General features: G+C 41.0%; 1 protein-coding gene across 1 annotated transcript; it reads left to right on the plus strand.

Moving 5' to 3' along the window:
* The first annotated feature begins 9513 nt into the window (after positions 1-9513).
* Positions 9514-21080, plus strand: LOC117531916 (protein quaking-A-like). The gene is made up of 6 exons (XM_034195104.1): positions 9514-9523; positions 10045-10131; positions 13672-13707; positions 14070-14486; positions 16500-16574; positions 19047-21080. Exons 1-6 carry the CDS (start codon positions 9514-9516, stop codon positions 19061-19063), a joined length of 642 nt encoding a protein of 213 aa, XP_034050995.1. The 3' UTR covers positions 19064-21080.
* Positions 21081-25078: the final 3998 nt, after the last annotated feature.

Here is a 25078-nt window from a genome sequence, read left to right on the forward strand (position 1 = left end):
TCTGTTCATTGAGTTCAATTCCCATTCTTTCTCTTTCTTTTCTTCATAAGTCATGTACTGGGTGGATGTGTTTGTGTTTTTACTCATGAATCTGCACTGAATTATATAGCAATAAAGACCCCCCCCCCCCCCCCCCCAAGCCTACCCGCCCACTCTCCTTTATCCTCTTAATTTGACCCTCAGTTTTGCAAATTAAATTTCAAAGTTTGCATTTGATGCAAACAATTTGGATTGAGAGCAATGACATCATCCCTCTGCAAAAGAAAGGGGGAGGAAAATAAAAAAATTAGGGCTCCCCCACCCTGTTCCAACACCCACTCACTGGGACGGAAAAAGAAACAGAAGGAAAGAGAACGTGCACTCACATTAACATGTTTAATTCCTGTCCATGTTTCACATGTAGTGCCGTTGTGAGCTCCAAAATGTAATGAGCTGACACATTCTGGGTGTGCTACCCCCCCTCAAAACGGCTTTCTTGCTGTTTGTTGTTAAAAAAGCATGGCTGAAATGATTGCAAATAAGCTTTTTATGATTGGGTTTTCATTTCTTTACTTTGTGTCATTTTTCTTCACTTGGTTTTTGTTTCTGTTGTTCATATTTGACTAATTAGCATCGCTTAAGCTGACGAGTTGGAGAACGGCTCAGTTAAATAAAAAAACGCATGCAGATGTTTTAAGCAGGCTGCTCAAACTAAGAAATGAAGGGTGAGATGGGAAGGCTAATTTAAGCTCATGGGTGTGTGTTTGTTTTTTTTTTTAATTATTATTATTAATACAATGAAAATAGGGTGAGCTGAGGTTTAGGGGACACTGAGAGGGTGCAGATTGTTTTCTGCGTCCCCGCCCACACTACATCCTTTTTATATAGTGCCTGATGTATTTAGAGAAACAAATCTCAATGAGTTCGCTGTGATCAGAAAGTGTTGTGTGCGTATGTAGCCAAAGGGGTTTCCAATGAATTATATATCAGCAATTGTGCACCTGTCTCACAGAGGGCTCTCACTGCGATTCTCCTGATTGGACAGGTGTAATTTCTGGTGCCTGCCTTCAGGTGGAATAGACAGCTAGTCAAGTGTTTTTTTTGTTTTGTTGTTTTACCCACAGAAATTAACACTAAAATCAACATGCTAATCATATACAATCTTAGGGGGAAGGGCCCTTAGTACATGTTTTTATCTCCTGTGTTGTCATTATCATCCAAAGCCACATTGCTAACAGGGCATTGTTTTGTTGTGTTTTTTCTTGTTTGTTTTTGTGCATTGCAACATTGTAGTCGGTTTATATCGTAAGCCCATTTTAAACATCCTGGCATTTGGGTTGCAAAATTTGGCATGTGGCCCTCATGTGAGTAGGAAAACCTATTTCAAGTTTTAATTGTTTTAGTGAGAACTCATTTATCTCTACAAATGCGCATCCACAATGTGTCACACCTCCCTGTGGTCGCAGTCTAACTCCTGAGCCCACAATCATTTAACTTTCTCAAGAAGAAAAAAATAATAGGATGTGAAAGCCATGCCTGCCTGTTCAAATTGCTTTATACATACGTCTTATATACCTATAAATATATATAAATATATAAAAATGTAGATATCTGTCATTACATATACAAATACAGAAGAGAACAAAAAATAGATAATTTTACAGGGTGCTGGAGATGAAGAAATTTTAATCTATTTTTGCCAATTTTAGCTTTTGATACTTAACTTGCAGTTAGAAAATCTAAAAAAAAAAAAAAAAAAACGAAGGGAAGGGAAGCAGTGGAAAACAAGTGGGTGAGGGACAGTGCTGTACTTCGACTAACTTATCAAATCCGATTGGAAGCGTAGGCCAACGCAGTCGCAGCTGCTGGAAAGTTAGCTGGGATCAGAGGGGAGACGGCGAGTTTAACGGATCAAATCAAAGTGCCTTATCAAACAGCGGTTTGTGTTTTCTGAGTATTCCAGTTACGTTCGTGTTTTCCAGCACCCGCTAAGACGGCGCAGAGAGGGAAGGCTCGTGTCACACGCTCTGGATAGTCGACCAGGGTAGCTCCCCACACGCTGTGGCGTTACCGAAGTTATTCTATGCAAAAAGAATAGCAGTCATTTGACCAGCTAAATATGTGCCATGGTTTGTCTTCCTGAAATGATTTTTATTTTTGCTGTCCTCTTCCGTGATGTCCCTTTACTCTGCTATAAGAGCTTGTTTGGTTGTCTTTTAATTATCATGTGAATGTTTGTTTTTTTGTTTTCATGTGACTAACGTCTTTGAACAAATTGAACTGCCAGCTGCAGAGCAGTAAGTCTGCCATGAATCTGTTTTGATCATGAGCTGAGAAAAATGCATAAAATTCCCGAGCCGTTTGTTTCAACAGCTGCAAACTATCCAGTCCATCCATGTCGGCGTGTCTCCATTCAACAAGCAATCCTTAAGACTCCCCAAAATGAGCCCTGATCAAATCTGTTTCACAGCCAAATAGTTTTCAGTTATTGAAACAACTGGAAGGAAAACCAACGCGTAGTATTAAACTGATCCCAGTAACCTGTTCCTTAATCTCACTGTTACATCAAAAGGCCAGCGATTTTTGTTTTTGTTTTTAGATCTGTCAGTGTTATTGTTTTTAATTGAAATGCAATATTAAAGTCGAGTAAAGCGATGGTTATTTGACAGTATTAAGAAAATTCCCTCTGCGATGTTACGACTTGCTATGTCATTGTGAAAGACTGGATAAGTTCATCAGGTGAAAGGTTAACTTCAGACCTACCGTATTCTCTCTGGCCTGCCTACTTACATGTAAATGTAATTAACAGCCATTGTTACAAGTTTATAATGTATTTTTCTAATCTCATTTTATATGTGTATTATTCATGTTTCTGAGTGTGTCCCCCTCCCTCACCCCTGCCCTCTTAAACGGCCCTCTCTTCCTCCCCTCTGTTTTATACCTTGAAACTGTCTCTGTGGGGAGTGTTGCCTTTTCCCTGATATTTTGTTTTCTTGCCAATTCCCAGCTTGTTTAACTCATTAGCTACTTTATTAAGTTTTTTTTTTTTTTTTTTTTTGTCATAAGTATTTTTACATGCTTGCATTTAGTTTTCATGGTGTATGCTGTTATTTTTCTTATTAACCTCTTGGCATTTATTTTAATAAAACATTCTTAGTAAGAATTTTACTAACTTGCTGATATTTTGTCTTGTATTTTTAACCAGTTTCATGAATGTATTTACCTTGGTCTGGTTCACGGACTAACACAATTAAAACTGGTGTCTGACTGACGCGCGCACACGACACTCCAAACACTCAGCCCCTCCCACGTGTGCGTGCAGTTAATCAGCACACGCTAACCGGAACCTGCACGAGATTATAGGCGGTCGCTCACGCTCGCTCTCACGCACTATCACTTTTGAGCTGGAGAAATCTGCTGACACTCGTCCTACTCCTCACTGTGTTCAATGCGCCGCTGCTCCACCCTGTCCACAGTGTGTCCAATAAGGATTTAAAGCTACAGTGTGTAGGATATAGAGGTGTGTGAGTGTGTTAGGAAATGCAATATAGCGTTCGTTTTCATGTGCTTAGAAGGAGCCTTTCAAATCTTCACGGGGGCGGCCTCGCCATGTTGATAGCGTAGCCCCAAAGGGACAAACTTACTCCATCTTTCACATGTGGCATCGCAGCTGGAAGACTGAAGAAAAAAGAAGAGGAACCAATGGTTGCCCCCCTCTGTCTACTGGTTGTTAGTGCAGGCATGTCAGAGGGGCGGTTTATCACAAGAGAAGGCAAGGGAGTGTGAATCCTCAATGCCAAACAACATGACTGATGGAGGCTTCATGCAGTCTGCAAACTCACCACTAGATGATGCCACATCCTACACGCTGTAGCTTTAAGGTGCCTGGTCAGCATCTGGGTCACTTCTGCACAAAGGGTTGTGTGTCTCTTTGTTGTACAAGTATGTCACTCTCCTCGTGAGCCTGAGATAAAAGCCAGTTTCTTTCTCAAACCATTAGGGCAGGGTTAATCGCAATCTGCTGCGGAGAGTGCAAAATACTGCATATTCATCTCAAAAAGATCAACTTTACTGTGAATAATGAAGAGCGGAACATCTCAGTGCGTATCATACATGTATGCAACACGCTAAACTCGTATGACAGTTGTGTCTGTCCTCAGTCTTTATTTTTTTTTTTTTGTTTTTGTAAATCAAATGACGTTCATTGGTTCCGCGGCTCGTTATGCCTGGATGGCAGCGGTGCAGTTACCACCATCTGTTGCCTGTTTGAACGTTTTTTCCACATGCAGCTTATTGATACAATGGCTAATTCCAGGCCATTTGGGAGCATCCATAATGCTTAGCTACACACCACACCAAAATGAACTACTCCGGGATCCAAACAACCTTTTCTTTTCAGGCTGAGGCGACGTTCAGCGAGCGTGCATTTGTTGTTTTGGGAGTTTAGACTCAAACGCTGCCGGTGCGTGTCGTTGATTCGCCCGCTGTGGTGCTCGTCCCTGGGTTCATTCAGCTCTCCTCTTGTCTATTCAGCTTCCTCCTCCTTGCACTAATTCAAGTTACTGACACACAAACAAAATATTAACTTCATTAATCCTGGTTATTACTTTAACCCACTGAGTGATGCCCCTCCCATCACCCTTTGTAGATCTGCACTGCAAAAATGACTTGGCCTTAACTGTTGCAAACCTCTTCATGTCTCAGTGAGCAAGAGAGTCGGATTAAAAGTATATAACTTCAAAGTTAACACTTCTGTTGAATTAACAGTTTGTGTTTTTGATTTGTAAACGGGTGTTTCCATGTACAGTGCATCTGGAAAGTATTAATAGTGCTTCCTCAAAATTCAACACATAATAACCCATAATGGCAATGTGAAAAGCAGTTTTTTGTTTGTAAAGTTATTAAAAATAAAAAGCTAAGAAATTACATGTACTGTACATAAGTATTCAGTCTTTGCTATGAAGCTCAAAATTGAGCTCAGGTGCATCCTGTTTTCACTTATCCTTGAGATGTTTCTACAGCTTAATTGGAGTCCACCTGGAGTAAATTCAGTTGATTGGACATGATTTGGAAAGATACACACCTGTCTACATACAAGGTCCCACAGTTGACAGTGCATGTCAGAGCACAAACCAAGCATGAAGTCAAAGGAATTGTCTGTAGACCTCTGAGACAGGATTGTCTAGATGCACAAATCGGGGGAAAAAGTACGGAAACATTTAGGCTGCTTTGAAGGTCCCAGTGAGCACCGTGGCCTCCGTCATTCATAAATGGAAGACGTTCAGATCCACCAGGACTCTTACTAGACCTGGCTGCATGTCTAAACTGAGTGATGGGGGGGAAGGGCCTTAGGGAGATGACCAAGAATCCGATGGTCACCTCCCTAGCCACTCCTAAGTAAAAGGCACATGGCAGCCCACCTGAAGGACTCTGACCATGAGAAACATAATTCTGTGGTCTGACGAGAAAAAGATTAAACTCTGTCATGAATCCTAGGTGTTTGAAGGAAAACAACAACCATCCCTACAGTGAAGCATGGTGGTGGCAGCATCATGCTGTGGGGATGTTTTTCAGCAGCAGGAACTGGGAGACTAGTCAGGTGTGAGGGAAAGATGAATGCAGCAATGTACAGAGACATCCTGGATGAAAACCTGCTCTAGAGCGCTCTTGACCTCAGGCTGGGGCGACGGTTCATCTTTCAGCAGGACAATGACCGTAAGTACACAGCCAAGATATCAAAGGAGTGGCTTCACGACAACTCTGTGAATGTCCTTGAGTGGCCCTGCCAGAGTCCAGACCTGAATCCGACTGAACATCTCTGGAGAGATCTGAAAATGGCTGCGCACCGATGCTCCCCGTCCAACCTGATGGATCTTGAGAGGTGTTGCGAAGAGGAACGGGCAAAACTGCCCAAAGATAACTACGCCAAGCTTCTGGCATCATATTCAAGAAGATCTGAGGCTGTAATTGCTGCCAAAGGTGCATCAACAAAGTATTGAGCAACGGGTGAATACTTACGTACATGTGATTTCTTAGTTTTTTATTTTTAATAAATTAGAAAAAAAAAATCAAAAAGCTTTCTTCATGTTGTCATTATGGGCTGTTGGGAGTATAATTTTTAGGGTGTTTACAGGGTGAATTTACAGGGTGATTCCATAATTTATTCCTCAGAATTGAGTGAGTCCATATGTTTTTCCTCTGCTTGGTCTAAAAAAGTAACCGTTACTGACTGCCACAATCTTTTTTTCTTGATTTCTTAGTGTTTCTTAAAGCCAGAAAGTTGCCATTTGAAATGACTAGTTTTGTGTCATGTCTGATCTGCTTTTTTTCTACAAAATTAAACAACTGAATGAACATCCTCCGAGGCCGGTGATTCCATAATTATTGCCAGGGGTTGTAGATTTACTGTATTTCATGTTTACTCGTGTTACCATTGATTTATCTTAAAATCTGACTATTTGAAACAGTAAACATGAAGAAACCTGGAGACGTGAAACTACATTTTCACAGCACTGTACTGGGCACTTTAATATCTGTTTCAACAGGAAAACCAAACACAGTCTTCCTGTTGCTCTATTACCAAAAGCATGTGACCACTGTGACATTAGAAGGAAATGTCATTTTTTTTCTGAAAACTGAAGGTAAAAATGGAAAGTTTGATTTAATGCATCTATAATAAATGTTAACTGCTAAAAGCTTGACTTATTCAAGCTCCTATGTGATGCAATCTGTTCTTATTTTTCTACCTTAAAAAAAAAACCCCTCTCAATATTGTCAAACAAGTATTGTCAGACACAGCTCACTGTCAAACAACCACTGACACAGGTTTTGGGGAGACACTTGTATACACTCAAAAAATGATAAAACAGCTATTTTAATTTGCAATTGCCATTAGCAGAATGTGCCAGACTTTGTATTTTGTTATTGTACAAGGTTTTAGTAGTCAAGATCTGAATTAAAATGAGATAAAACTTAGTAAAGAGCCATACAGAGCATTTGAACAGATACCCGGGAAGTATTATTTAGTAGTTGTGGTGTGAAGGCCAGCTGTTTAAAAGGTTTTGAGCCTATCACCAAATTGGTGTGGCTGTTCACCAAAGAGAAACTGTGCTTTGGGGTTCCTCGTAGGTATATTCAAAATGTTTTATTGCACATTTAACAAAATATTCTCTATGGGCAGCCATGCTGTGCCCATCCTGATGCAGCTCCACATAACATACATGGAGAATGGGCAGAGGTAGTCTTGAAGTGGGAACCTTCTACTCTGGAAACAGTCACATTATCCACGTGGGCACTACCTTGCACCATAAACACTACAAATGAAAAGGCTTATTTATTCCTTACCCAGGCAAAGCCGTGTGTGTACACATACACACACATATATATATAACACACCACACATATACACACATACATATATGTGTATGTATGTGTGTGTGTTATAATAGCCAAGTGGCCTCTGTGTGCTTGCATGTATGTTTATGGCTTCGATCATGCAGAAACTGGGGAGAGCTGACATTTGCCATTTGGTAAGCTTATGTATTTTGAGTCAAGGATGAACACTGCAAAATGGAAAGTTGATAGGACAAATATTTTTGGAGAAATTAGCAATTTTATCTAACCAGTAAACAATGGACATTGTGCTGCAGTGCATCATGGGAGTTTGGAGTTTTAAATGTTATTGTGGTTCATGTTAGTTAAACAGTGTTATTGATTTATTGTGTTTTTGTAGTTCTGTTGGTTTAGTTAGTTTAGTTTTGCTGCTGATACCATAAGTGAGAAGTGTATGGCGTTTGATGTCTTCTACTACCGTCTCTGTTTGTACCTAAAATGAAAAGCACCTGCTTGCAGCAGAATGCAGAAAAGACAAAAATCTCCACCTGCGTGCGTGTGTGTGTGTGTGTATAACTGATCACTGAGAAACAGCTGACATTTGCCGTTTAGTATGCTTAAGTATTTTGGGTCAAGGATGAACTCCGCCAAGAAGGAACATTGATAGGACAAATATTTTTGGAGGAGCTATGGATATTAGCTAACATTGCTCACTAAATCCTGGGCTCACATGCCATTCCAGCAGGGGGCGGTAAATCATCTTTATATTAAAAGTGTGAGTGAGTGTTCAGGGAACTCCTCTTAAAAAAAATTAAGGTTTTCTGTCTATAGATAGCTTTCGGTGCCTTTTTAGAAAATCTTTAGTGGTCGTTCATGGAGATGAGCAGTGTTGATTACCTTCTGTGCACTTATAGCGATGCCATGTTGTGGGTTGGGTTCACTTTTCCGTCATGTTGAAATAAAGCATTCGGTGAGTTTGGGTCACTTGTGAATGGACCCACACATCACTAGCTCTTATACAACATTGCATTTTGTAAAGTAGCTTGATATTGGCGACTGTTGATGGTATCTGTTGAAACCTTTGTATTTACTGTATAAGCTCCATATTTGAGGAGCAGTTATTTTCTCTTGCTGAATGACTTGAATTGACTTCAGTTGATGATCAGAATATTTGGCAACTAATTTTTTTAACGAGGAGCGTAGATGAACTCAAACCAAGGACCATGTAGTTGGGAGTCAACCGTGCTAACTGCTTAGTCTGTCATCAGAGTGTGTTATTACAAAAATTATCACCAGTGATATTGACATGCAGTACATTATGTCAGCATCTGTATTTCTGACTTTTACTGCTCCAAAAAAGTTGCAACATTAACACGTTTTGTGTCATGCGGTTTATGTGCTCTGCCAAGGACTGACCTGAGTCAAAAGAGTGGAGAGGTATGAAAAGGGAACAGTAGCGCAGAGACTTCTTACTTTGTTAATTGGCAGCTCTGTGGTACACTAAACATGGTGTGTGCCGACACACAGCGAACCACTGCCTTATATTTAGTCAGGGGAGACCAGTCTGTCACTTTTTCTCTTCCTCTTTCTGTGGCAGTGCTGAAGACGAGTCTCAAGGGAGAACTTAACTCTGAGCCCTCTTTCTTTATTCCTTTCTTTCCCCTCTCTCTTTTCACGTCTTTCTTTCTTATCGTCCCCTGAATAGAGCAGCAGACTGTTGTTGAACTCCGAATTAGTCCTGCAGACAGACACAGTGTGGAGATAGAATACAGAGACTGAGGAGGTTCAGCATCTGCCTTCTTCCTTTTAGGACTTCCACCTCTAACAAATTGACCTCCTTTATTCAATATGCATTATGTGTACTGAGTGTTTTGAGTGTGTACTCTGTTTTCGACCTGACCTGGTGAGTGAGAAGGCTGTCACAATCTTAACCATTTAGCAGCAAAAGCCAAGACATCAGTGGTTCAAATATGCAAGATAGATCTTAGCCAGTAAGGCTTTCCTAGCCTGTCTTTGCACCCTTCACTTTGTAGCCTAATTCACATAAGGTCACCCTTAAATTATGATGTACAACTTGGGAAATCACAAGGGCTTTTGTGTTGTCATTGTTATTGAGTGTTCGGTACCTTCAGGGGAAGTGGAGGTGGAGAGGGGTGGAGAGAGAGAGAGAGAGAGAGAGAGAGAGAGAGGAAAGAAGGAGGAATGGAAGGGTGTAAGTGGGAGGAGGGGGTGCTATCTTAATTGCTTTCCGTGAATAATTTCAGTACTAATTTGGCAATAATGACAGTGGCTGCTGCTTTTGTATTTATTTATCCAAACATTAATTGACAGGACTGACATTAGCCTGGGCGGTTATTGCGTATTTGATTGCGCACAAGGGAGCAAAGAAAATTACAGTAATTATCATTCTGATATGGATTGTGAATATGCATTCCCACACTTAATGTCTCTGTCAGCATTTTAGTAACAAGGCACTCTGCCATGACAACAGCACTTTAGCTTATCTCCATCTCTGTTTCCCTAAACCGAATCCAACTGGTGCTTGTGGAGAACAGATGACATGTCATGTCCAAATGATTTAGCTACCCCCACTGTAGCTTTTAACGACACCGGGCCATGTAGTTACGTGAAATGGTCTATCTGTATTGTATCATTTGATCTGTAGACTGCTCTGAGTCTGTGTGCTGCTTGGTGTGTGGTTTTGAATGGATATTAAAATTTCTGTTTTTGCAGGCGGAGGGAAAGACAATTTGAAGAAGATGCAGCTGATGGAGTTGGCGATTCTCAATGGGACATACAGAGACAACAATATCAAAACGCGTAAGCACTCTGCTGTGAACATACTCACAAAACTAATAATGTAGCTACATAGCCAACCATTTAAAACAACAAGGATCTCTGGTTCTGTGTTACTCTTTAAATTAGGGGTGGACGGTACACCACTGTCATAGTCCTAACTGATTACACAATGCCGCCAACACTGAGAAATCCACTTTTCCCGTATAATAGTACAGAGCCCCTGCTTGGCCAGAAATAGTTTTAATGACTTCAAAGGACAATATAATACAATAACATGCTTTTGGAGGGTGGTATGCATTTTCAGAGGCCTGACAACCATGCCCAGTCACCCAAAATGACTGATATTCGCCCCAGTTAGGCGAGGGTAAATATCTGTCATATTGTGACCAACACACCTTCTCGCCTTTCATTTTATCGTCTGTGGACAGTTCTTGGGTTGCGCATGCTATGACAGTAGTGGGCGGGTATTGGGATACCCGCCACTACTGCGGGCAGGTATAGACAGGTAGCGTAAATGTAAATCTATGCTGCCGGCCCAGCAACGCCTCAGTAATTGATAATAATGCCAAATATTCATTAATTTGGAAAACAATATCTTCATCACAGCTGTCATCAGTACAGCTGGAGGTGGAGGTGGTCTGTGTAACAATCGTTTGTTTTTCTGGGTTCTGCTGTGCACCGCGTGAATCAAAACACCTTACATGCATATAGAGCTAACTGGCTATAAAGTCATGGTCACAAGAATACATAACGGTCATGGAAATGGTTAAAGTGTGATTCTGTTGTGTGAAGCAGAGTACTTTTACACTGTGTGCAGGCTCGTTTAAGCTTTAATTGTCATTAATAAAATGCAGTCACGGATTAAGGTGCCTTGACACTTGCACACATTTTGGCTCCGCATTCTCACGCACTGTGTTCCCAGCTGGATGCTGTGCTTTGTTTGCTGGACGCTGCATATATAACAAAATTATTTTGTAGTGGATTAATCATTTTCTCTGAGTTTGGCTGTTAAAAACACCTCTAATCGCGTCCGGAATTACAGAGGACCATTCCAGCTGCAGCCCCCCCTCTCTCTCATGCGCTTCATGAGGTGGAGAACACATTTGGAACACTCTATAAGGTAATTATTTGTAATGTTCATTCCTTCTTATGAGTAGCTGTAAAATTATGTTTATGATAGCTTTAATATAAGATAAAACTTTATGATCTCACAGAGGAGAAATTCACGTTACGTCAGCTCTTAAAAAAAACACAAGATGGGTGCAAGTAGAAGAAAATGTTCCTCAAACAGTGTTTGCAAGGATAAGCAATAATACTTGTAACAGTACAATAAAATAAGAAATGATACACATTTAACATCTTGTTATAATTGATCAGATGAGCTGTGCTGTGATGCGTTGTGCTGAAGCAATCACTCGCACTCACACGCAGTGTTTTTAATTGTTTGTGCAATGTTCACATGCAGTTCATGTAATTAATGCGTGACAGACATTTTGAACATTTAAACATTTTCTTCACGCACTTGCACAAAGCACCACACAGTTTACAAGGGTTTGCGACGAGTTTACTTTTCTGCACGGCAGTGTGTGTGCGCAAGTGCGCAGATCAAAGTCGTGCAAGTGTCAAGGCGCCTTTATTTGTGACGTTTTACATCCAGGTTTCAACTTTGAAGGAGCAGATGTGAAAATGAACATCTTCCAGGTTAAACTCTTGCTCAAATAAGATTATTAATGTACCCCATCACACTTAGTTAGAATTAAGCAGAATCAGTCAGAACGAAGAAAAGATCAAAATTCATGCCAGATTCTGGAGGGACTTTCAAACAGAAAAGAATTCTTCGAATACTTACACTGTGCTTCAAATCCACCTCGAATGATGCTTGCACATTCTGTGTGTATTGTTTTTTGAATGCAGTTCAAATGTAGTTGGAACACAGTAGGAATACCTAGAATGATGTAAGAATGCGGTAAGAATAATAAGAATGTACATTGAATGGCGTACGATTGCAACCCGCAGTCTAGTTGGAAGGCAATCAAGGTGCAACTCGAGGTGCATCCTGGTTCATCCAAGACATATTTGGAACATTCTGGCAGGTTCAGAAGTGGCTGACCATTTTGATATTTCCCTCAAATATGATCACAATGTTGGAATGCTGTTGGGATGCCGTAAGAATATTTGTTATACACTTCGAATGCTGTTGATTATGTCTTCACTTCAACTGCACCGCGAATGTTTTGAGCATGAGCAGAACATTCGGCCCGGCCACAGGAATGGATCCAACTGTTTCGAATGCAGTCAGAGGTTTTAGAATGCACTAGACTGTTCCGGACTATGCAATGAATATTATTCCAACGGCATTCCGCCTCTAGTGTGATGGGCTATAAAGACGTTATATAGTGCAAACCCAATACTACTGTGACATGATACAGTCATCAGCCAAGCAGCGAAAAATACCATGATGTTAATTTTAAGTGATATTGCCCACCCCTACTTTAAGTGATACTTTTTACCTTCACTAGATTATAACATTTAAAGTTATCTGTATATACAAATGGGTGACAAATTAAAGAAAGAAAGAAAAAAGAACCCCAATATAGAATGTCTTAATAAAGTGTTGGCTCAACATTTCTGGCAGAACAGCTTGCAGCTTGGCATTGGTTCTACATGTCTCTGTAACCCTGCTGGAGGATTAGAACACCATTCTTCTAAATGACATTCATCATCTGGTGCTTTGATGATGGAAAAGAGCACTGGCTTAACACGTTGGTCCAAAATCTTCTATAGGTGCTCACTTGGGTTGAGATCTGTTAACTGCGTCTCATCAAAACTTTCCCCCAGTTGCCACTCATGTTTCTGTACGTATTTATTCTTTCTTTTTTTTTCTTTCTTTTAATTTGTCACCCCTCTCGATATTATCTTATCTACTTTGCCAGGATTAGAAGAAAGTTCGACTTTTCATTCTTTCAGTTTTTCCGCATTTATGCACCAGTCCTCCATTCATCCTTTCCTTTGCAGTACATATGCAGCAGCTCTGTATCACTTGCCCTTGGTGATCTGCAACTTAAATTGTACCTCAGAATGTCACTTGCTACACGCCGCTGTTAGTTATGGGTTTGCACATGTGTATTGTCTGTGCTTAGTCGCTTATGAAATGTCATTTTCTAAAAGCATAATCACTGCTGGAATTTCTGGGGTCCAAGCACAAAGAAAAGATTAATCGTGATTGTATAATTAAAATTCATAAAATAATGTTGATTCTACGATCCAGCTGCATTTAATACTAATCTATTGTTGGCATGGTTCACAGATTATGGCAACACAAATCCAGAAAAAGAATGACTTGTGTTTGTGCATCATCAATCTAAATGAACTGCTGACTGTACAGAGGAACAGCATTTATAATGCAGACATCTGAAGTGTAATATGATACCATTATACTCACAGTGGTCTTTATTTATATATATATATATCTTCATTCAGCTTACAGTAAAAACTTGTGCTACATTGTGTCTCCTCCAGTCAACAGGTCCATTGTGTTTGCTTTGTGTTGTTTATTTCCAGCAGATGAATGCGCTCCCTTAGCTGCCGTGGTGGTTGGTATGCCGTGAATGCTTTGGGATAATGTCAGCAGTTTGTGCTTCTTGTCTTTTTGGTGTGATTGGTTATTTTCTTTATTTTTTCAGCATACATGTTTATTTGCAAAAAAACTGTGGCTTCTGTGGTCCATCACCAGATCATTGCATGAACTAATTTTTCCCCTTTTGCCCCTCTCCCCTCTCTGACTGCCACTTCCTTTCCTACCTTCTGTTCTTCCTTTGTATTTCACCCTTCACGGCCATCTGTGATTGTGATCAACCACACTGCTATGACTTCTCTTGTCCTCTTTCCTTTTCTCTGTCTGTTCCTGTCCTTCGCTCTCTTGCTTATGGCAGCCACCCTTGCGTTCTCTCTTGCAGCAGCGGCGGCAGCAGCTGCTCAGGGCCCCCGTCTCATAGCGGCCCCTACAGGTCAGGTGTTGCCTCCCCCGGCACTCCGGCCACCAACACCAGCCGGGGCACCCATCATGAACCTCATCCGGCCCACACAGATGGCTGCTATGCTGCCTAATGGAACGCCCACCCTGGTGCCTCCCACACCGGATGGTGGGCTTATCTACACCACCCCTTACGAGTACCCTTACGCCCTGGCACCCACCTCCCTGCTGGAGTACCCCATTGAGCACAGTGGGGTTCTAGGTAAGAGAGCCTGGGGAAGCATGGGTGCAGCAGGTACAGCGGCCAGCTTTAGCCATCCTGGACAGGAGGCCAGCTTGTTTTACCCCGGAGCTGGGGTGTTGGATGCGGCTTCCCTGAGCCACAGTCAGGACTTATTGAAAGGTAAATATGTCGTGTCCACCTGAGGAGCAAAACAAACTGATTGGGTGGATATGCTGGTGAAGGTGTTGGTAATGGGATAACCAGCTGTGTGGCTGACACGGACACTAAACGTGGAAAAGAGGGACAAAAATTGCCCTGGATAGGCTGTTGGATAGTTTTTATACATGTACCTTACACTGCGGTTGTTTTATTTTGGAGGGGAGGGAAACAATTACACGCTCAGGTTTACAATGCCTTTTTCCTGCAAGGTTTATAAAGGAGTTGTTTCAGTCTGAAATGCAGCATGCTGACAAAAAAAAAAAAAGGAGAGAGAAAGCAACATGCAGCCTGCTCTATAACCCTTTCATGCACTGGCCTGGAGGCGTATTCAGTCTAGCGGCAGACCCCTGTGGATTTCTGCAGCTTTTGAAATTATTTCTCTGTGCTGTTCTCTGCAGACAGGCCTTAATGCCTGTAGATAGTCCCGCTCTCACTCCCACTGGGGATGTTCATTAAATTCCTCCAGTCTTTTCTTTTTTCCTCCTCCTTGCCCTCTCTCCATTGTTGTAGATTCACCCGTCTTGAACTTGAGCACCGTGCTAATACCTGACATTCCCCCTTAGTCTGTGTCGGGTGTACAGTGCAAAGTGAGGCTCGATGTATTATATCGTTTTCAGTGGTGCTTTAGGCTCAACATGTCTGCTACCAAAGAAACGACTGAGCATGCACTGAAGAATCAGTCTGATAAAATGCTACATATCAGACTTGAGGCTGTAACAAGGAAAAAAAGCAAAGCTGTTTCCCACATTGGGGCACTGGATGCCTTTCTCAGTCGCTTTGCCTCCTTAATTTGATACTGTACTCCTTTGATCTTGTCCACAGCCTCATATGCTTGCAGCAGACAAAAGTGTGATTTTTATCTGATGTGTTTGAGGTGTAGTTGAGGTGCCCCTGGGATACTTGTGTAGAACAGACCAGAGGAAGCTGACTGGCTTTTCTCTCTTTAACTTGCAGGGTTACACCAGCTTAGTGCATTTTATTTACTCACGCAATCGATTGGTGCCTTCAGCAGAAAAGGGCCCTGTGGAACACACTCCTCTCTTATCACACACTCGTGCAGTGGCTGTTGTATATAAACACCATCAGAATCACTGCCCATCTGCTACATCACAGTAGTGCAGGATGCTGCATAGTTATGAGTCAAAATTCACACACACTTCAACTTGATAATTTCTGAATTAAACCCTTGAAGTCCCTTGAACCCTTGAAATCCTAGAGCCCCCCCCCCCCCCCCCCCCCCCCGTATCACACTTCCGGATTGCTTCCGGAGAAATGAGTTGACTTTTTGGCCGTGGGATTTTGTGCGATTATAATTGGAACTTGTAATGAAACATGGACAGTTTGATCGTGCTACATTTTCCTGATATGAAGCAGATTCAGCAATGGCAGAGGAAAGGAATATAAGTTGTGACATATTTTGGAGGAGAATGGGGCCTGTGCCGTGAGTGAGCAGACTGACCTGGAGAGAAATGATGAAACGGCGGGTAGGAGAGAGGCAGGTGGCGTCTAGTACGAATCAATTACCATCAGCGTTGTATTGGATTTTGCCCACCTTTCAAAATAAAGAGACAGATTTCTCTCAGTCCCCTCTTTGGATCCCACTGGAAGACTCGCATTATTTTTCCAGACAACCCAGGAGCCTCTGCCCCTTTAAACGAGTCCCCTGTATGACTCTGAGCACTGTGGAATTTATGACTTAAGTTATGCATTTTTAAGTACAAAGTCAAACACTATTAAAAAAAAAAAAGAGTATTTTTTCTACTGCATTTTTCTATGCATAAGAGTTGTGGCGTGTATGTACTATAGTATTATATTCTGTTCTATGTATTATTGTATTTTTCCAAGCACCGTAAGTGATAATGATTTAAATGTGAATGTGCTTACTGTGTTAACAAAAAAGAAAAAAAAAAAAAAGGACTGTTTTCCCTCCTCAAAGTGAATGGTTTCTAACCTTGTGGACCTGTTATGATCTAGGTGCAATGGCTACTAAAGTGAGACGGCATGACACGCGGGTCCATCCTTACCAAAGGATTGTGACCGCTGACAGAGGTCAGTTTAGTCTCTTAGCTACTCTCTGCTATTGATTGATGCATTTCAATGACTATTAGGCCTGTTATGCCTCAATGCCTTAGTTGGAAATGTGAATACAGTTGCGATAAGTTTACACACACCTTCGCAAAAACTTTCAAACTCAGTTTTACCAAGCAATGTGTGTTAAGTCAGATATAATGGCTACTTTAGTTCCCTATGAAGTTATTTAAAAATAATACTTACAAGATAGTTATTTCAGTTTGTCAGATTTTCAGTTGGTCTCATGTTTACATACACCAGGAAAATGGCATGGACTATCCCAGAAAATGATAGAATGATCTCTACAAACTTCAGTATGATCAACTCATAATTAAGCATTAATTAGGGAACCTTTAGCCTGCTGGTAAAACAGCTTATTGCATTGAAGAATGGGGGATCTCCTCCTTAAGAGCATTTAAAAACACTAATGGTACCACAAGCAACTTTACAGTGATTTATACAAACAAATAAGACGTTTGGAAACATTTAAGTCCACCAGGATCACAACCAAGGAAGTACTCAAGGAGTTGGAGGAAGTGTGACATCATCCACCTTTAAGGCTTTAAAACCAGATATGTACAAAATATGCATGTTTTTCCCATTAAGACCAGGAGCCTCATTTTTGTGCTTATCCCTTCAGAGTAGCTCAAAAGGCTTTTTTTTTTTTTTAAGGCTTTGTTTTTGTGCTGATGATCATCTGTAAATGTATGTGTAGCTTTTCACTGCAGTTTTTACTGTAATGGCTTCCTCTTTGGTCAACAGGTCATGATGATGAGTCGCTCTCTTAAAAGGTGGAAGATGTCACATTTCTATCTGATGCCTTCAGCTCGTAATCAATTCCTTGTGGTTTTCTTGGATATTTAAAATCACACGTATTCATTTGTGGGTGTTAATTTAGGCTTCCTTACTCAAAGATGTAAAATCTCTGTGGCCCGAAGCTTCTTAATTGACCCCTAAAATGGCCGAGGAGGCTTAATACTTCAAACACCTGCTCCTGGCTCCTAAATGCAATGAGGCACGGATTCTATGAATAGGCCCTTAAATGCATCCAAAGGTTCACCCTCACCCACTAACGCCTCATTCAGCCCAGTTAAAAAGTAATTTCTGGAAGCTTAGAACTTTCTAGCTGTGTATGTAAACTTTTGACTCACTGGGAATTTGACAGTGAAAAATACTGAAATGAATTTTATCTTGTAACAAATTATTTTGTTTGTTTTCTTTTCTTTTTTATGGTCATGTGGAAATAAAGTAGACATTGTAATTGATTGAACACAGTTCAATGAAATATATGCAGTTGGCGAAAATAGAGTGAAAGTTTTTAGTTAATGTAAATTTATGGTCGCGACTGTGTTGTCGGTATTATTTCTTTTCCTCACCAATTTTCCTACCCTCTATCCACTCACCAGCTAAATGGTTGAAGGTGGCATGCACATTTTGTTTACATATAGTACTTAACATATACCATGTGTGTAGGCTATACATATTTGTAAGCTCAGGCGAACAGCTTTTTGGTTTATGCAGCTGTGAACCCAAAACAGGTAGTATTTTGCAAGCAGTGCTGAAAATGTATAATGACATTCCTGTGATGTGAGATTAGCGCCTAAAAGGGAGCAGGCTTGTTCCCATACATGATTTATACCCTCAGCTCATAAGAAGGAGACGCATTCCTATACTGTATCCATTATCCAGGACAAGTAGCTGTGCTGCTGCCAAACATTTCACCTTGGAATATTAATTTACTTTTTTTGTTTGTTTGTTTGTTTAAATGGATGACAGACTCGCACAGACAAAAGCTGGCGTAGATTGCATTCTCTGCGGTGTGTTCGCAAATGTTCAAATAAAGCTAAAAAGACATTTTTAATATTTCATTTGTACATGAGGTACTGTCATTTTATATTTGAGCATTTTATATCAAATGTATTTATGTTCATGTGTTTATTTATATACATATATATATTAAAAAATATACTGTTAAATAAAGAGAGAGAATCGAAAAATGTCGATTCATCTATTCATTGCACATTTAACACTAGTCGCACTTGTCGCTCACATAACATTAGTTGTTGCAAGTCTCCCCACCACTAATCACACCGCAACTTGCACCCAACTGAAAGAAAGAAAAAGCACACTAAAACACTAGATTTTTGTTTTTGGCCTCTCTTTGCTTCTGTGTTTTGGTTGTGGGGCAGTGTACGCTTTTATTAAAACCACCAAGCTGCCTGATTCAGGGTGGGGGCTTACTAGTTTGTATCATGATGTAATGTCATGATAACAATGTTAGCTAGGTTCATCTCATTGTAGCAGGGGATCTTAGTGGGGTGTGGGGGGGGCACAACATGAGAGATTGCATTCATTTTATTGTTAAAATGTCATTCCAGTCTCTTCTTGCTGACACTAATATCCTTTCTATCTTTTTTTCTGTTTGTTTTGTTTTTGTTTCTAACCACCTAGCCGCCACCGGCAACTAACACATGACCTTCTGACCTCTGAACTCTTCACCCAATGACGAGCCGCCCCAAGCCTGCCTGCTGATCAGTTAACTGGTAATTGCCTTTTGCTAGCCTCTCGGACGCAAGTGAGAAAGAAAGAGAGAGGCGCCAGCCCAAACATTTACCCTAACACGCTCTGACAAAAAAAAACAAAAAAAAAAAGAGGACAGAAAGAAAAAAACAGAAAACGCAGAATCTTCACAGAAACACAACAAAACCCAACATGTTGTGTAATATTCATTACCCCCCTCTGTTCATTGAGTTCAATTCCCATTCTTTCTCTTTCTTTTTCTTCATAAGTCATGTACTGGGTGGATGTGTTTGTGTTTTTACTCATGAATCTGCACTGAATTATATAGCAATAAAGACCCCCCCCCCCCCCCCCCAAGCCTACCCGCCCACTCTCCTTTATCCTCTTAATTTGACCCTCAGTTTTGCAAATTAAATTTCAAAGTTTGCATTTGATGCAAACAATTTGGATTGAGAGCAATGACATCATCCCTCTGCAAAAGAAAGGGGGAGGAAAATAAAAAAATTAGGGCTCCCCCACCCTGTTCCAACACCCACTCACTGGGACGGAAAAAGAAACAGAAGGAAAGAGAACGTGCACTCACATTAACATGTTTAATTCCTGTCATGTTTCACATGTAGTGCCGTTGTTGAGCTCCAAAATGTAATGAGCTGACACATTCTGGGTGTGCTCCCCCCCCTCAAAACGGCTTTCTTGCTGTTTGTTGTTAAAAAAGCATGGCTGAAATGATTGCAAATAAGCTTTTTATGATTTGGGTTTTCATTTCTTTACTTTTGTGTCATTTTTCTTCACTTGGTTTTTGTTTCTGTTGTTCATATTTGACTAATTAGCATCGCTTAAGCTGACGAGTTGGAGAACGGCTCAGTTAAAATAAAAAACGCATGCAGATGTTTTAAGCAGGCTGCTCAAACTAAGAAATGAAGGGTGAGATGGGAAGGCTAATTTAAGCTCATGGGTGTGTGTTTGTTTTTTTTTTTTAATTATTATTATTAATACAATGAAAATAGGGTGAGCTGAGGTTTAGGGGACACTGAGAGGGTGCAGATTGTTTCTGCGTCCCCGCCCACACTACATCCTTTTTATATAGTGCCTGATGTATTTAGAGAAAACAAATCTCAATGAGTTCGCTGTGATCAGAAAGTGTTGTGTGCGTATGTAGCCAAAGGGGTTTCCAATGAATTATATATCAGCAATTGTGCACCTGTCTCACAGAGGGCTCTCACTGCGATTCTCCTGATTGGACAGGTGTAATTTCTGGTGCCTGCCTTCAGGTGGAATAGACAGCTAGTCAAGTGTTTTTTTGTTTTGTTGTTTTTACCCACAAGAAATTAACACTAAAATCAACATGCTAATCATATACAATCTTAGGGGGAAGGGCCCTTAGTACATGTTTTTATCTCCTGTGTTGTCATTATCATCCAAAGCCACATTGCTAACAGGGCATTGTTTTGTTGTTGTTTTTTCTTGTTTGTTTTTGTGCATTGCAACATTTTAGTCGGTTTATATCGTTAAGCCCATTTTAAACATCCTGGCATTTGGGTTGCAAAATTTGGCATGTGGCCCTCATGTGAGTAGGAAAACCTATTTCAAGTTTTAATTGTTTTAGTGAGAACTCATTTATCTCTACAAATGCGCATCCACAATGTGTCACACCTCCCTGTGGTCGCAGTCTAACTCCTGAGCCCACAATCATTTAACTTTCTCAAGAAGAAAAAAATAATAGGATGTGAAAGCCATGCCTGCCTGTTCAAATTGCTTTATACATACGTCTTATATACCTATAAATATATATAAATATATAAAAATGTAGATATCTGTCATTACATATACAAATACAGAAGAGAACAAAAAATAGATAATTTTACAGGGTGCTGGAGATGAAGAAATTTTAATCTATTTTTGCCAATTTTAGCTTTTGATACTTAACTTGCAGTTAGAAAATCTAAAAAAAAAAAAAAAAAAAAACGAAGGGAAGGGAAGCAGTGGAAAACAAGTGGGTGAGGGACAGTGCTGTTACTTCAAATCCGATTGGAAGCGTAGGCCAACGCAGTCGCAGCTGCTGGAAAGTTAGCTGGGATCAGAGGGAGACGGCGAGTTTAACTGGATCAAATCAAAGTGCCTTATCAACAGCGGTTTGTGTTTTCTGAGTATTCCAGTTACGTTCGTGTTTTCCAGCACCCGCTAAGACGGCGCAGAGAGGGAAGGCTCGTGTCACACGCTCTGGATAGTCGACCAGGGTAGCTCCCCACACGCTGTGGCGTTACCGAAGTTATTCTATGCAAAAAGAATAGCAGTCATTTGACCAGCTAAATATGTGCCATGGTTTGTCTTCCTGAAATGATTTTTATTTTTGCTGTCCTCTTCCGTGATGTCCCTTTACTCTGCTATAAGAGCTTGTTTGGTTGTCTTTTAATTATCATGTGAATGTTTGTTTTTTTGTTTTCATGTGACTAACGTCTTTGAACAAATTGAACTGCCAGCTGCAGAGCAGTAAGTCTGCCATGAATCTGTTTTGATCATGAGCTGAGAAAAATGCATAAAATTCCCGAGCCGTTTGTTTCAACAGCTGCAAACTATCCAGTCCATCCATGTCGGCGTGTCTCCATTCAACAAGCAATCCTTAAGACTCCCCAAAATGAGCCCTGATCAAATCTGTTTCACAGCCAAATAGTTTTCAGTTATTGAAACAACTGGAAGGAAAACCAACGCGTAGTATTAAACTGATCCCAGTAACCTGTTCCTTAATCTCACTGTTACATCAAAAGGCCAGCGATTTTTGTTTTTGTTTTAGATCTGTCAGTGTTATTGTTTTTAATTGAAATGCAATATTAAAGTCGAGTAAAGCGATGGTTATTTGACAGTATTAAGAAAATTCCCTCTGCGATGTTACGACTTGCTATGTCATTGTGAAAGACTGGATAAGTTCATCAGGTGAAAGGTTAACTTCAGACCTACCGTATTCTCTCTGGCCTGCCTACTTACATGTAAATGTAATTAACAGCCATTGTTACAAGTTTATAATGTATTTTTCTAATCTCATTTTATATGTGTATTATTCATGTTTCTGAGTGTGTCCCCCTCCCTCACCCCTGCCCTCTTAAACGGCCCTCTCTTCCTCCCCCTCTGTTTTATACCTTGAAACTGTCTCTTGTGGGGAGTGTTGCCTTTTCCCTGATATTTTGTTTTCTTGCCAATTCCCAGCTTGTTTAACTCATTAGCTACTTTATTAAGTTTGTTCTTTTTTTTTTTTTTTTGTCATAAGTATTTTTACATGCTTGCATTTAGTTTTCATGGTGTATGCTGTTATTTTTCTTATTAACCTCTTGGCATTTATTTTAATAAAACATTCTTAGTAAGAATTTTACTAACTTGCTGATATTTTGTCTTGTATTTTTAACCAGTTTCATGAATGTATTTACCTTGGTCTGGTTCACGGACTAACACAATTAAAACTGGTGTCTGACTGACGCGCGCACACGACACTCCAAACACTCAGCCCCTCCCACGTGTGCGTGCAGTTAATCAGCACACGCTAACCGGAACCTGCACGAGATTATAGGCGGTCGCTCACGCTCGCTCTCACGCACTATCACTTTTGAGCTGGAGAAATCTGCTGACACTCGTCCTACTCCTCACTGTGTTCAATGCGCCGCTGCTCCACCCTGTCCACAGTGTGTCCAATAAGGATTTAAAGCTACAGTGTGTAGGATATAGAGGTGTGTGAGTGTGTTAGGAAATGCAATATAGCGTTCGTTTTCATGTGCTTAGAAGGAGCCTTTCAAATCTTCACGGGGGCGGCCTCGCCATGTTGATAGCGTAGCCCCAAAGGGACAAACTTACTCCATCTTTCACATGTGGCATCGCAGCTGGAAGACTGAAGAAAAAAGAAGAGGAACCAATGGTTGCCCCCCTCTGTCTACTGGTTGTTAGTGCAGGCATGTCAGAGGGGCGGTTTATCACAAGAGAAGGCAAGGGAGTGTGAATCCTCAATGCCAAACAAACATGACTGATGGAGGCTTCATGCAGTCTGCAAACTCACCACTAGATGATGCCACATCCTACACGCTGTAGCTTTAAGGTGCCTGGTCAGCATCTGGGTCACTTCTGCACAAAGGGTTGTGTGTCTCTTTGTTGTACAAGTATGTCACTCTCCTCGTGAGCCTGAGATAAAAGCCAGTTTCTTTCTCAAACCATTAGGGCAGGGTTAATCGCAATCTGCTGCGGAGAGTGCAAAATACTGCATATTCATCTCAAAAAGATCAACTTTACTGTGAATAATGAAGAGCGGAACATCTCAGTGCGTATCATACATGTATGCAACACGCTAAACTCGTATGACAGTTGTGTCTGTCCTCAGTCTTTATTTTTTTATTTTTGTTTTTGTAAATCAAATGACGTTCATTGGTTCCGCGGCTCGTTATGCCTGGATGGCAGCGGTGCAGTTACCACCATCTGTTGCCTGTTTGAACGTTTTTTCCACATGCAGCTTATTGATACAATGGCTAATTCCAGGCCATTTGGGAGCATCCATAATGCTTAGCTACACACCACACCAAAATGAACTACTCCGGGATCCAAACAACCTTTTCTTTTCAGGCTGAGGCGACGTTCAGCGAGCGTGCATTTGTTGTTTTGGGAGTTTAGACTCAAACGCTGCCGGTGCGTGTCGTTGATTCGCCCGCTGTGGTGCTCGTCCCTGGGTTCATTCAGCTCTCCTCTTGTCTATTCAGCTTCCTCCTCCTTGCACTAATTCAAGTTACTGACACACAAACAAAATATTAACTTCATTAATCCTGGTTATTACTTTAACCCACTGAGTGATGCCCCTCCCATCACCCTTTGTAGATCTGCACTGCAAAAATGACTTGGCCTTAACTGTTGCAAACCTCTTCATGTCTCAGTGAGCAAGAGAGTCAGGATTAAAAGTATATAACTTCAAAGTTAACACTTCTGTTGAATTAACAGTTTGTGTTTTTGATTTGTAAACGGGTGTTTCCATGTACAGTGCATCTGGAAAGTATTAATAGTGCTTCCTCAAAATTCAACACATAATAACCCATAATGGCAATGTGAAAAGCAGTTTTTTTGTTTGTAAAGTTATTAAAAATAAAAAGCTAAGAAATTACATGTACTGTACATAAGTATTCAGTCTTTGCTATGAAGCTCAAAATTGAGCTCAGGTGCATCCTGTTTTCACTTATCCTTGAGATGTTTCTACAGCTTAATTGGAGTCCACCTGGAGTAAATTCAGTTGATTGGACATGATTTGGAAAGATACACACCTGTCTACATACAAGGTCCCACAGTTGACAGTGCATGTCAGAGCACAAACCAAGCATGAAGTCAAAGGAATTGTCTGTAGACCTCTGAGACAGGATTGTCTAGATGCACAAATCGGGGGAAAAAGTACGGAAACATTTAGGCTGCTTTGAAGGTCCCAGTGAGCACCGTGGCCTCCGTCATTCATAAATGGAAGACGTTCAGATCCACCAGGACTCTTACTAGACCTGGCTGCATGTCTAAACTGAGTGATGGGGGGAGAAGGGCCTTAGGGAGATGACCAAGAATCCGATGGTCACCTCCCTAGCCACTCCTAAGTAAAAGGCACATGGCAGCCCACCTGAAGGACTCTGACCATGAGAAACATAATTCTGTGGTCTGACGAGAAAAAGATTAAACTCTGTCATGAATCCTAGGTGTTTGAAGGAAAACAACAACCATCCCTACAGTGAAGCATGGTGGTGACAGCATCATGCTGTGGGGATGTTTTTCAGCAGCAGGAACTGGGAGACTAGTCAGGTGTGAGGGAAAGATGAATGCAGCAATGTACAGAGACATCCTGGATGAAAACCTGCTCTAGAGCGCTCTTGACCTCAGGCTGGGGCGACGGTTCATCTTTCAGCAGGACAATGACCGTAAGTACACAGCCAAGATATCAAAGGAGTGGCTTCACGACAACTCTG

This window comes from Thalassophryne amazonica, chromosome 19 (genome assembly GCF_902500255.1).
Source record: "Thalassophryne amazonica chromosome 19, fThaAma1.1, whole genome shotgun sequence".
Lineage (NCBI taxonomy): Eukaryota > Metazoa > Chordata > Actinopteri > Batrachoidiformes > Batrachoididae > Thalassophryne > Thalassophryne amazonica.